The sequence below is a fragment of the Coenobita brevimanus genome, chromosome 50 (genome assembly GCF_032717465.1).
Source record: "Coenobita brevimanus isolate Jiangsu-jjx chromosome 50, ASM3271746v2, whole genome shotgun sequence".
NCBI classification, from domain to species: domain Eukaryota; kingdom Metazoa; phylum Arthropoda; class Malacostraca; order Decapoda; family Coenobitidae; genus Coenobita; species Coenobita brevimanus.
In genome coordinates, this window is record NC_137003.1 from 51,376,408 (window position 1) to 51,389,375 (window position 12,968).

A 12,968-nucleotide genomic window follows, 5' to 3' on the forward strand; every position below is an offset into this window, starting at 1 on the left:
AGAAATATCTCTGCCTGTCTGATCTGATACAGATCAAAACTGGAGCATACACTGTATGTTGGTGGGGAAGGAAGTGATTCTGTTATGGTGCAAATTGATCAGAGCTCAGGGTTACGAGTCAAGATCAGATTTTATAGCGAGGTGTTATCACATGAATGTCTGATCCGATCCGTATCAAACTTGACACATGAGGGGGGGGTGGGGAGGTGGAGAACAATTCTTTGATTTTGGCGCAGGTCGATCAGCGGTACAGGGCACGGATCACAGGTCGGGCGCACCGTTGCTGTGTTGTTTTGAATGGTCTCCTTTTTTCACGGCCTTCAGGGCACATGAAGAAAGAACAGGGCATAAAAAAGGGAAATAAAAATTCATAACATCAAGGAAACTTGCAGGAAAATGACAGTGACGAGCATTAAGAGGTAAAGAGCGACCTGTAAATAGAGGATTAAAGTGAGAGAGAGAGAAAAAAGAAAAAGATGAGAGTATCGTAAGCAGAGGTAGGAGGATGACAGTAAAGAAAAATACTGCCAGAATAGAAAGGAAAGGAACAAGAAATGAACTTTTTTTTTTTTTTTGTGTTCACCCTCCTTCCTCTGCTTACTACATTTTCCTATTTTTTCTTCCTTTTTTCTTACTTTCATCTACTCTTTACCTCGGTCCTCGTCATTCTCATTTCCCCTGTAGTTTTTATGTTCTTACTCCTACTTTTTTTGTCCGTCATTTACTTTCTTCCTCATGTTTATAAATTCCTCCCACGGCTGCCTCTTCCTCTTTGTCTTTACGACGCTTTCTGTCTTCCATTAATCGTTACTGTCCTTTTGCTGTCATTTTCTTTTATCTGTTGACGCCATTCTCTTAACCCTCACTCCCCTCTAAACCTCACTCTTAGCTCTCACTCTTAGCCTTCTTTCTTTACCCTGAATCTCTCCTTAACGCATACTCTTAACCAGCACTCTCTTCCTAGCTTTCATTCTTCACCGTCACTCTTAAAGCTCATTCTTCTCTTAACCCTTACGCTCTCTGCCTTAACCTAACCTCCACACTTTCCCGTATCTCCACCCTCTGCTGACCCACACTCTCAAATTCTCCCTACCTTACCCAAATGCCCATACTCTCCCTACCTCACCCTCACACTCTCCTTACGTCACGCCCTCCTCATCCTCACTCTCCTTACCTCACTCCCTCCTCACCCTCACTCTCTCGCTGCCTCACGCTGTCCTCACCCTCACGCCGCATCCTCACTTTCTTCTTGCTGGCATTCTTATCCTCACTCTCCTTCTCCTGTTAATCCTCACCCTCATTCTTACTGTGACCCTGATTCTCACCCTGACACTCCTCTTATCCCTCACTCACCCTTACCCTCACCCCCTCACTTTCACCTTCACCCTCACCCTCCTCTTAAGCCTCTCTCTCCTCTTTATCGCCACTTTTCTGCTCGTTCTCTCGACTCTCCTTACCGTCACTTTCAATCTTCCCCTCGACACTTTGCTTCCTCCCCACTTCACTTACCTCAGCCTCCCTCTGGAACTCTCACCAATTTTTCCTCTCATCTATACTCTTCTATTTTCAACTTTCTGTTCTCTTTTTCAGCTTTTCTTTTTCTCCCTCCCTTTGTTTTTTTTTTCCCCTCTGACTCCTGCATCATCTCATTCTTAGGTAGGGGAAGAGGTCGGAAAGATGATGATGACGACAATAAAGTAAATCTGATTTTTCCCCCTCTTCCTCTTCTCCTTTCTTCTTTCTCCTCACTTCCTTTAAATTTTTGCATCATCTTGGTTTTGCTTTCCGCTTTTTTCTTCTGTTGTCCTTTTCCTCCTTGGGGTCCTCTCTTCATTTTTTCCTATTTTTTTTTATTTTCCTTTACTTTCTCTTTCGAATTTTTCTTTCATATTCCTCCTCATCCTCGCCATTAATTTTTTTCCTCCCTCATCTATTTTCTTCTTGCCTAATTCTCCTTTTTTCTACATTTCTTAATTCAAATTTCCTCCCCAACCCGTCTCTCCCTTTTCGTCCCTTCGGATCTTTCCAGTTTTTCACCTTTTTATATTTTACCTTTTTTTTTTTTTAACCACTCTTCACTCATTTTCCCCCTGTCCCGCACTTTCCTTCTGGTTCCTCTCTTCATACCTCTGTCTCTGTTTCATTCTCCTTTTACGTCATCTGGTCTTCTTTTCGAATTTCCATTTTCGTTTGTACCCCAGTGGTAGCCAAGTGGATTGTGTTGCTAGCTACGAAGCCTGTTGGCCCCAGGGTTTGATTCCTGGTGCGGACAGGTGGCCCTCCTCGACTCAGGTATCCATCCAGCCTTTGTGGGTTAGAACTAGTAGGTAAAATTAGGGTAACAGGTAGGGGAGGTAACTGCGGTAACCTGGATGGTGATGTAGCCTAGTATCCCAGAATAATGGATGGCTAACCCACTACAAACACACAGATCTAAGTTACTGAGATGGGCAGCGGGACCAAAGCACCTCATCCTGTCTTTACGTTCTGCCATCCTTTTTTCCCCCCTTTGTATTCGTCTTTCGTCCTTCTTCTCCTCGTTTACTTTTCCTCCGTTTCCCTCTCCAGAACTCTTCCTCTTTTCTCCTCCTCTGTACCATCTTCCTAATTTCCCTTCTATTCCTCCTTCCCATTCTCCTTCCTTCCTTCTTCTCACTCTCCTTTTCTGTCTGTTCTTCCTTCCATCTCTCCTTCTTTTCCCATCCTCTTTATTCCCTCTCTCTCTCTTTTTTTTTGTCCTCATTCTCCTCTTTTTTTATTCGACGTTTCTGTCTTCCTACTGATTCTCTTTCTCTCTACTCTCCTTCCTTGCCCCTCTACTTCACCTCTCTCTCTCTCTCTCTCTCTTTCTCTCTCTCTCTCTCTCTCTCTCTCTCTCTCTCTCTCTCTCTCTCTCTCTCTCTCTCTCTCTCTCTTCCTGTCCCCTCCATGGCCATTCTACTCCCTCTCCTCTCTCCTCCTGTCCCCCTCCTCCTCCTTCTCTCCCCTCTCTCACTTTTCTTCCCTCCAATCTCTCTGTTAGGGTATTCCTTTCCATACCTCTTCCCTGCCCTTCCCTCCCTGTTCCCTACCTCCCCTTCCGTCCTCCCCTCCCTCTCATACAGTTTACTCCTTTGTTCCCTTTGTTTCTCTCTCTCTCTCTCTCTCTCTCTCTCTCTCTCTCTCTCTCTCTCTCTCTCTCTCTCTCTCTCTCTCTCTCTCTCTCTCTCTCATTCTTCTTCTTCTTCTTCTTCTTGTTCTTGTTCTTCCTTCTTCCTCTTGTTCTTCCTCTTCTTCTTCTTCTTCTTTCTCCGCTCCTTCTAGTTCTAAACCTTCTTCTCCTCCATCCCTCTTTCTCTCCCTTCTCTTTGTCTTTTCCCTACCTCTCTTTTTAAAACAATTATCATTTCTTTTCCTTCATTCTCTCAAATACTTTAACATTCACTCTTTCCTTTTTTCACTCCCTCCTCCCTCTCGCCTCACTCTGTCTTCTTCAACCCACCTATTCCCACCTTTTTCCTCCTCCTCCTCCTCCTTTTCTCTCTTCCTTCTTGCCTCCCGTACCTTCCCGCCTCCATATCTCATCACCGTCCATCCCACCTCGTCTCTGCTTTGTCTCAGTCATTCCCATCTTCCCTCCTCTTCTCTCTCTCTCTCTCTCTCTCTCTCTCTCTCTCTCTCTCTCTCTCTCTCTCTCTCTCTCTCACACACACACACACACACACACACACACACACACACACACACACCTCCTGCCCCCCCTCTCCACCATTCTTGACCTGTTCGTGTCTCGGCCAGATCCCTCGTTTTATTCACTTTTTGCCTGCTTCTGTATACCCAACGTTCTGGCCTATTTTTTCTCTGCTGTCATTCACTTTCGCCTGCTCTGTTATCCTCTTCATTCTGTCTCTCGCTCTCTCAGTTTATTCATTTTTGACTTGCACTGTTTTCCTGTACGTTCTTTCCCTCGTTCGTTATATCTACCCACTTTATCCTGTTTTATTATAGTCAACATTCTCTCTTTTTCTTGCTGTCTGTCTTTATTCAATTTGTTTGCTGTCTTATCGTGTTTGCATCTTCTCCTCCGAGCCAGGCTTAATCTAGTTTCTTCCTTACTGCCCCTCCGTCCTGCCCTCTGCCTCCCTCTCATTTTTTTTATGTGCCATCCAGCTCTCTGTACGGCTATGCATCAAACCCGTATTCTTACTTGATCCCTGGGGAAAAATAAATTTCTTTGAACTACTTTCCCCCCCCCCAAAAAAAAAAGAGGAATGAGCAGTACCTGTGGATTTTCTTTCTATTTTATTTTCTGTAGCTCTTCATTCCTTACCAGTACTTAAACTACATTCATCTGCCTCTTCCATCTTTTTTCCCCTCCCTTCGCCTCCTTCTTACCTCCGCCTGCCCATCTTTCTCCTTGTCCATTCCTTTTTTTATCTTTTTTCCTGGCAAGTCCTATTCTTTCGGACATTGTTTTATTCTTTTTATCAATTCATCCACTACCTTTCATTTTCCAGCTTTCTCTTGCATACCTTTGCTTACCCATACTGTACTGTCTTCATCCATGCCTTTCTTCTTTCGTCTTCCTTCTTCCCGTATTTCTGTCCACGTTTCCCTAATTTCTCCTACAATCCCCATCTTTTCATTCCCCATTCATCCTTCTCAACTCCCCCATATCTTTTCTTACTTCATACTGTCCGTCTTTCATTTTTTCACACATTTTCCTTTTTTCCTTTTCCTTCCCATATCATCCCATAGTTTCCCCGTCCTCCTTCTCCTACTCCTCCTACCTCCACTTCCTTCCTCTTGTCTCCTTCAGCTTCCTCTCCCTTTACCCTCACAACACAAACACTGTCCTCTGCACTGATGGATCCATACCCTCCCAACGCACACCTCACACTACTTCCCTCACCTCCCTACACATACCTCACCCTACCTCCCTCACCTCCCTACACATACCTCACCCTACCTCCCTCACCTCCCTACGCACCTACACATACCTCACCCTAAATCCCTCACCTCCCTACACATACCTCACCCTAACTCCCTCACCTTCCTACACATACCTCGCCCTACCTCCCTCACCTCCTTCCCTACACATACCTGACCCTACACCTCTCACTTCACCTTGCCTCCCCTTACTTCCCTCATCCTCCCTACGTGCTCCTTTCTTCACTCATCTCTTCTACTTTTCTGATCAAATTTCCTATTTCTGTACGTTATCCTCCCTCCTCTCCCAGTGCCTTTTCATACCTCCTTCCTCCTCCCTCCTTTTCTTGCTTCCCCCTTCATCTTCCACTTCATTCATCTTGTCTTCCTTTTTTTCAATTTTCTCACAGATTGTCCTTTTTCCTTATTGTTTCCCTATATATTTTCTTTCTTTCTTCATTCTCTCCCCCCTTCGTTCTCCCTCCTCTTTTTTTTTTTCCTCTTCCCTTTCCTTCTGTTTCCTTCCTTCTTCTCCACAAGCCCATCCTTCCCCCATTCACCTTACCAACACTGACACCGTTGCTTTCACCGTGCCTCACTTCACATACCCTCACAACACAAACACTGTCCTCTGCACCGATGGATCCATAAATTAAGCCTTCTCCTTCCTTAATGTTTTTAACGACTTTTCCCATTCCCTACATTTTCTTTGTTTTCTCCTACTTCTCTGTGCCTTTCCATATCCCCTTTACCCTCCCTGCTGTGCCTGTTCCAGCTCCCATCTACCTCCATTTCCCTCCTTTTGTCTCCTCAGATCTTTGCCACCTCCCCCTCCCCCATCCTCCTCCCAGCACACTGTCCCTGCACTGATGGGTCCATCGCCCCCCTATGGCCAGGCTAATGTTGATGACTTGCGGTCGTGTTCCCGTCGGTGTAGTGCACGCATTCTAAGTGACTTTCGATTCTTCGTAACACCTCTTACTTAGCAATACACTGAGGGTAGTATAACTTTATATACTCCTCCATAACGCTGATGCAGAATGATTCGATAAATAACATCTAAAAGAACGTTTGGTGTTGTCTGCAGAATCTACCGCAAAGGAAGAGGTGTAATAAAACCTCCAACGTCATTCATAATATGATCTGAGGAGGCTTCCCATCACCTCTAACTTACACATATATTTTGCTTATTTCACTTTATCTTCGAGTCAGGGGTTCGGCCTTTGACTGATTGCAGGCAGCAGGTGTTCCACTCTCAGTGTTCTTGCATGTAGTACGTCAGTATATTCTTGTATGTCAGCTGTGCAACCTATATCGATATGAAGAAGTTTTTAATAACATGCAAGAGAATAATAAGCTGTAATATGCTAAGTAAGTAATCAAGAATGAAGTGCTTGGAAACCTTCCTAGTGAGAATGCGACCCTAACTGCCACATTATTAAATATGAGATGGCCAAGAAGCAGGCAGGCCCCTAAGGTCTGAGTCATTTCTGAAACCCATGATAAGCGCAAAACGTACTCGATTTATCTACCTTATTGGTGAATGGGCTCTAGAAAATTGCAGGAACTTAGTGTGCAAGATGGAACTAAAAACTCCAACTGTTTCCATAAATGGTCCACAGAAATTGGTGACTTCAATACGCCTTCGGCCTCTCAGTTCTAATACTACGGCCTTAAATTTCCATTATCACCAAAGCTTCTCACCAATTAAAAGTAGACGCACTGTGAAGGACTTGATTGTGTTCACGTGAAAATATCGCGGGAGACGATATCAGTTTTCAACATTGATATTAACACATAGTTATTTATAAGGCCGTTTGGTGTCAGTTAAACGAAGTCCGTTGTAATGACTTCCATAGAAAAGTAAATCACACCAAAACTATTTAAAGGAAGATTCATGGAATGTCGGGGTCGGTAATAAAGAGACGATGGGTGAAACACGCACGAAATCAAATTATCAAAAAACCACAGGAATAGTGTATATATATATATATATATATATATATATATATATATATATATATATATATATATATATATATATACGAAGGCCATCAGCAGACATATTGTCCACACTGAAAACGATACAAGGGAAAAAAAAATAGTAAGACAACCATACCGAAAAGGCAATCATCAACCTCATATGGTCAGCAATGGTAAAAGTACAACACAAAAAAGCTGTAACAAGAAAACCATATTCTGAACTAAAAGCAACGTATAACCTCGCATCGTCAGCATAGAGTGCAGCACAAGATAAAAAGCTACAACATTAAGAAGACCATACTCTAAAAATTATGGTAGTCATTAGCCCCACTGTCAATGCAGATCACCTTACGTGGAAAAAATGATTAAGACAACCACACTCAACAGAGAATCAAGAGGCTTAAATCTTCATCGCTGACAGCAGTGGAAAAGAAGAAAAGAAAAAAAAAAACGTTAATACAGTAGAAGGAAAACGGCAGTCAAGAGCTTCACATCGCCAACAAACACAACATACAAGATAAGGGGTCACAGTATCAAGAAAATCACACTCTAAAGACAATTAAGAGCGCCATGACGTCAGCGCAGATAACGGTACAGGAAGAGAAGCCAGGATACTGAAAAATAAAAACATACTCTAATCTAAGGGCAATCAGCAGCCAGAGATCGACAACACAGATCGCAGTACAAGACAAAAAGAGAAAGCAAATATATGAGGGCGAGAGGACGTCCCCTTCCTCCCGGGACGAAGTGACAAATAACCCAATAACACGCACGCCGGGAGAAAGGAGGAGGTGGGGCAGGCAAGAAGTACAAGCAGAGAGAGAGAGAGAGAGAGAGAGAGAGAGAGAGAGAGAGAGAGAGAGAGAGAGAGAGAGAGAGAGAGATCTATGTACCGTGCAGGTGGAAAATAAATTTAGGTGGAGGGAGACAAAATTTAGAGAGCGAGAGAAAAGCTGGAAAATTCCCTCTGAAGTTCATCATAGTCATACATTAATGGCAGGAATAAAATAAGTGACAGTAAAAAAAAAAAAGAAAAAGAAAAATTGGAAAAGTTTACAGTATGGCTAAAAGTTTACAGATGGCGAAAGAAAGAATTGTCGGATGGTGATTGGATAATGCAAGAGAAGATGGAAGGTGAGAAATGTCGAGGTGAAGGAAAATATAAACTGAGAAAAGTCATCATCATCATCATCACCATCGGCGAGAGAGAGAGAGAGAGAGAGAGAGAGAGAGAGAGAGAGAGAGAGAGAGAGAGAGAGAGAGAGAGAGAGAGAGAAGAAAAATTGGCAAGGCACAGATGGAGGAAAGGGAGGAAGGCGAAGGAAATCTCGGGCTGTGATCAGGAACTCGAAGCGAACAAAAAATAAAATAAAATAAATTAAATAAGGTGCAAGTCGAAACGAAATAGCGAATATTATAGAGAAGCCTAGACAGTAAAAAAAAAAAAAAAAAAAGGAAAGCAGAAAGGAAGGTGAGAAAATCCTGCGAAATCGAGATACACATAAAAAAAATAAGAAGCGAGAAACTCAAGATAAAATAAAGAGATAAAATAAAGAAGTCGAAGCTTTTAAAAATACAGAAATCGAGAAAGTAGGAAATATTTGAGAAATGGAACAGCCCAGTACAAGTGGGGAAAGAATACGCAAATCAAAGGAATAAGTAGAAAAACGAAGCCAAGAAGACGAAAAATGAGAGAAATCGAGGTAAAACGACCGAAATTTTACAGATTCTGAGGTAAGAAAAAAGAAAAAAATACATAGTTTGTAAATCAACATAAAACAACAGCATTTGGCTACAAAAGTTGAAGTAAAAATACGCACAACTGAAGACTGAAAAAAATGAAGTATACAGTATGAAAGAATGAATAACAAGTGTAAAGGTAAAAAAAAAAAGTTGAAAAGTCAAAGTAAGGTGAAAGAAATAATTCACAAGTTAAAATAAAAATAAAAAATAGACAAGTTAAAGGTGAAATAGAGAGAGAGAGAGAGAGAGAGAGAGAGAGAGAGAGAGAGAGAGAGATGTAAAAAAAAAAAAAAAAAAGTGGTAGAGATGCTGAAGAGAGTAAGGACGGGAACTCGAGATGAGGAAACGAGAAATTTGGAATTCTCGGACAGATAAAAGTGGAGGAAGGTAAAAGACACACTTGATGGTGGTCAGAGAAGCAAAGAGAACACTAAAAGTGAGAGAAGTCAATAAAAAATTATAAAGAGAAATTATCACCATCATCATTATCATCACCATCATTGTCCTCATAATAAACACCATCATTATCATTATCATCAACAAACATCACCTTTATTATCATCAGTAACAATCACCATCATCGTCACCCTAACCTTAATTCCCAGTAAAGAATAGGGTGAGTTATATTCAAAGAAAAAAGCATAACACTCAGAATTAAATTACGTATCAGTGGAGTTACCCGTGAAATGTGCCTCACACTCATTCGCACATCACACACGCCTGAGAAATGTTGGCTCCAACTCACAAAAAAAAAAAAAAAAAAAAAAAAAAAAAACGCGATTTTTTCTTTCAGAGAAGTAAAAGAGATAAGAGACAAAGTTGGAAATGTCAAGGTAAAGTGAAAAGAAAACTTTTTTGAAAAGCTTGGACGGTGAGAGAGGAAAAGTAAGCGGATCCTGGAGTGGTGGCTAAACGAGCAGTGAGCAAATGAATACAGAGAAACGTCGTCGAAAAAAGAAGAAAAAAACGAGAAGTTTGAACGACGAAAATATTGGCGGTAGAAAACAAGGTGACTTTGAGAAATATGGTAGGGTATAGAAATGAACGAAAGAAAAGGAAAAGGAAAATTTTTTAAAGATTAGATGACGGAGAATATTACGACCAGTATATATATATATATATATATAGAGAGAGAGAGAGAGAGAGAGAGAGAGAGACAGACAGACAGACAGACAGACAGACAGACATACATATATAGATAGACAGACAGACAGACAGATAGATAGACAGACAGACAGATAGATAGATAGATAGACAGACAGACAGACAGACAGACAGACATAAAAAGTTAAAAAGTCGTGGATAAAAATATGGTGGGGAGATTAGACAGCCTGAATGTGGGGATATTAGCAGCGTGGGGAAAAAAAAAAAAAAAAGATCCTGGCGTGATAATTACGAAATAAATAAAAGATGAAAGCCGAGAGAAAGCAACAAACTTGAACGGTGAGGATACTAATTAAGAGAAAATTTTGGTGCGAGCGAATCCTCAGGGGGTAGCTTGGTGTACAGGTGCATACAGAAAATAAGTATGTGTGATGTAGTTATAAGCCACAGAAAAAAATAAGCGGGTGAATACTGAGCTGGTGACTGTCAGGCGAACAAATGTGAGATGGAAGCTGGGAGTAAACATCTAATATTACAGTGGAGATGCTGAGAACAACAAAAAGTGAGAAAGTGAGGGAATCGTGAGGCAAGGTACGAAACTGAAGAAGCAAAAAAAATGCAGAAACCTTAAACGCTGAGAATATTAGAAACAGAAAAAAGTAATATGAGAATCTTGGAGTGTTGGTCAGGTAAACAAGGAGATACGAGATGAGAGAAGCCGATGGGTAAAAAATGAGAACAATGAAAAGTATGGAGAATGGAAAAATTAACATCAGAAATATTTAGTAAAGTGAAAAAATGCGAAGGTCAGGTGGACAGATGAAGGAAGGGGGGAAAAAGAAAACTGAAAGAAGTCGAGAAAAATAAAGGAAAACAGGGAGGATAATAATAATATCAAGAGAGATAGAAAACTAAGATATTGAGACAACTTTAAGGAGGTCGTTAAGCCCATGTATATCGAATCCATCAGTTGAGAAGTCTCTCCTAATCTGAATAAAATCTTCTGAAAGTAACAAGAAAAAATAAATAAAATGCGTCATCGGACTGAAATTAAACGAGCAGGTCAGCAAAGGGGCGAAAACAGAAAAATCAATAAGACGGCAAACTCAGAAAACAAAAGAGGGGGCAATGGAGTTCATAGCAGTAGAAAAAGGCAAAAGGTGAAGAAAGTGAGAAAAGCTCAAGGTGATGCTGGTGAGACGAACACAAAAGGAAGTGAAAATTGAGATATTAGCACCACAAGAATCAATGAGAAAGTAAAAGAAAAAGTGAATCATGGAGTGGTAACGTGTTGGATAAAGAGAAGATAGTCCAGAGATTAAAAAAAAAAAAAAAAAAATCGATACGAAAACTTCGAAAATGAAAGATGGGGAATATGAACAATAGCAAAAAGAAAGTTAGAGAAGCTGAGAGGATGCTGGGCAATCGCCAGTGAGACTGATGAACAAAGACTAGACTGAAATTAATAGTGAACCACAAATAAGAGGAATCTATCATGGTTCTCGGCTTTCCTCGGGTAAAAAACTACGACCATGCATGCCGGCATTACTTGAGGTCCTGGAGGGCCACCTCTTTGTGAGAGGCGACCCCCGAGGTCCTATTTAATCCATTAAACCTAACTCTTCCCTTGAGCCCGTATACATATCCTTAGGAATATATTCCACATGGACTTATTCATACCATGGACCTATTTACTTCATGGACCTAATCAACATGGACCAGTTTTCCCACTACCAGCCTACCCAACCACCCACCCACCCACTTTTCCACCCATCCACCATCCACACATCCCTCTCCACCCACTCATTCTCCCACCCTACCAATCTACCCACCCACCCATCCTGCCCACCCATTTACCCACACACACTGTTCCACCCTGTCTCACAACACCCACCCACCCATCCAACCCTGCCCACACACCCAGCCCATCCTACCCATCAACCCCACCCACCCTGCTCACCCAACTTGTTCCCATGCCCACCCCACCCACCCGTCTAACCACCCAGCCCATCCACCCACCACTCACCCGGCCACTAAGCTCAACCACACTGACCTGATTGTTCCTACTTTTGACCATCAGGGGCGCCACTTTAGCACCTTTAAACCACACCATTAACTTCCTGCAAATAGTTCCCCGTTTGGAGCCCCCTATATAGTTCATTCTTAATATCTACAGAGAGACAGACGGCCAGAAAGATAGACAGGCACACTTTTGAAAATATATGCGACATGAAAACGCAGAGAAGGAAAAATGAGAAATGCTTGTGCGATGGCGATATCAATGCAAAAGATTAAAAAAGTGAGAAAGTGAGATATTCCTGTGCTGATGATTGAACGACAAGTGAGCAAATGTGAGAGGACCGCTAGGGAAAAAAGTAAGAAAAAATGGGGATATGACTACTAAAAAGGCAAGACAGACGTTTAAATAGGTAGAGAGAGAGAGAGAGAGCGGGGGGAGGGAGGGAGAGAGGGAGGGACACTAAAGGTCAGTCGGAAGTGGGATTCAGTGAGTAAGTGTAGCTATAAAATGGAGAGAGAGAGAGAGAGAGAAGGGGGACATTAAAGATCAGTCGGAAGTGAGATTCAGCAAGTAAGATTAGGCGCAAAACTGAAGGTGAGAGAGAGAGAGAGAGAGAGAGAGAATCCTGAAACGGTGATTAAGCGTACAGGTGTTGAAAGCTGAGAAAAGTTAACGATGTATATGTACATAGAAAACCTAGCAAATATTAGCATCTTTTTCCCTCATTTTATTATTCATACAACATCCCTGCAGTAGTGAAGATAATGCAGACTACAATATCTTCCCCCTCCAGCTTAAAATTCCCCCTCCAGCTTAAAAAGTCTTCCTCTGAGCAATACAGTATCATCTGAGGTTAGAAAAAGGAATATGAGATGTCGTCAATGTAGAGAAAAATATGAGTGAAGGAAAACGAGAGAATCCTAGGGTGAGTACGCATTTCCGTCCTACTATACAGCGTCACTGGCACACCTATTTTGCCGAAGAGCATGAATAAGAGAGAGAGAGAGAGAGAGAGAGAGAGAGAGAGAGAGAGAGAAAGTAAGTGAGGTACTTCTTGTCAGTAAGTATTCCCATGCCAGCCCTCCAGCGTCACTCACACACCTACCTTGCCGAAGAACGTGAGGCCTCGGGGGGAGTTGGGATCCTCTTCGTCCGTCTCCTTCGCGCGAGCGCACTCAGCCCTGGAAAGCAAAGCAGAGGCGGTCCGAGA

At 42.1% G+C, this 12,968-nt stretch overlaps 1 protein-coding gene across 1 annotated transcript in view; it reads right to left on the reverse strand.

The window, feature by feature from the left end:
• LOC145399794 (dipeptidase 1-like) overlaps positions 1–12,968 on the reverse strand; it is a 406,473-nt gene that overhangs the window by 80,163 nt on the left and 313,342 nt on the right. The window contains exon 9 of the mRNA XM_080272342.1: positions 12,864–12,939. Within this exon, the coding sequence (XP_080128468.1) occupies positions 12,864–12,939 (76 nt within the window). The remainder of the gene's footprint in view (positions 1–12,863; positions 12,940–12,968) is intronic.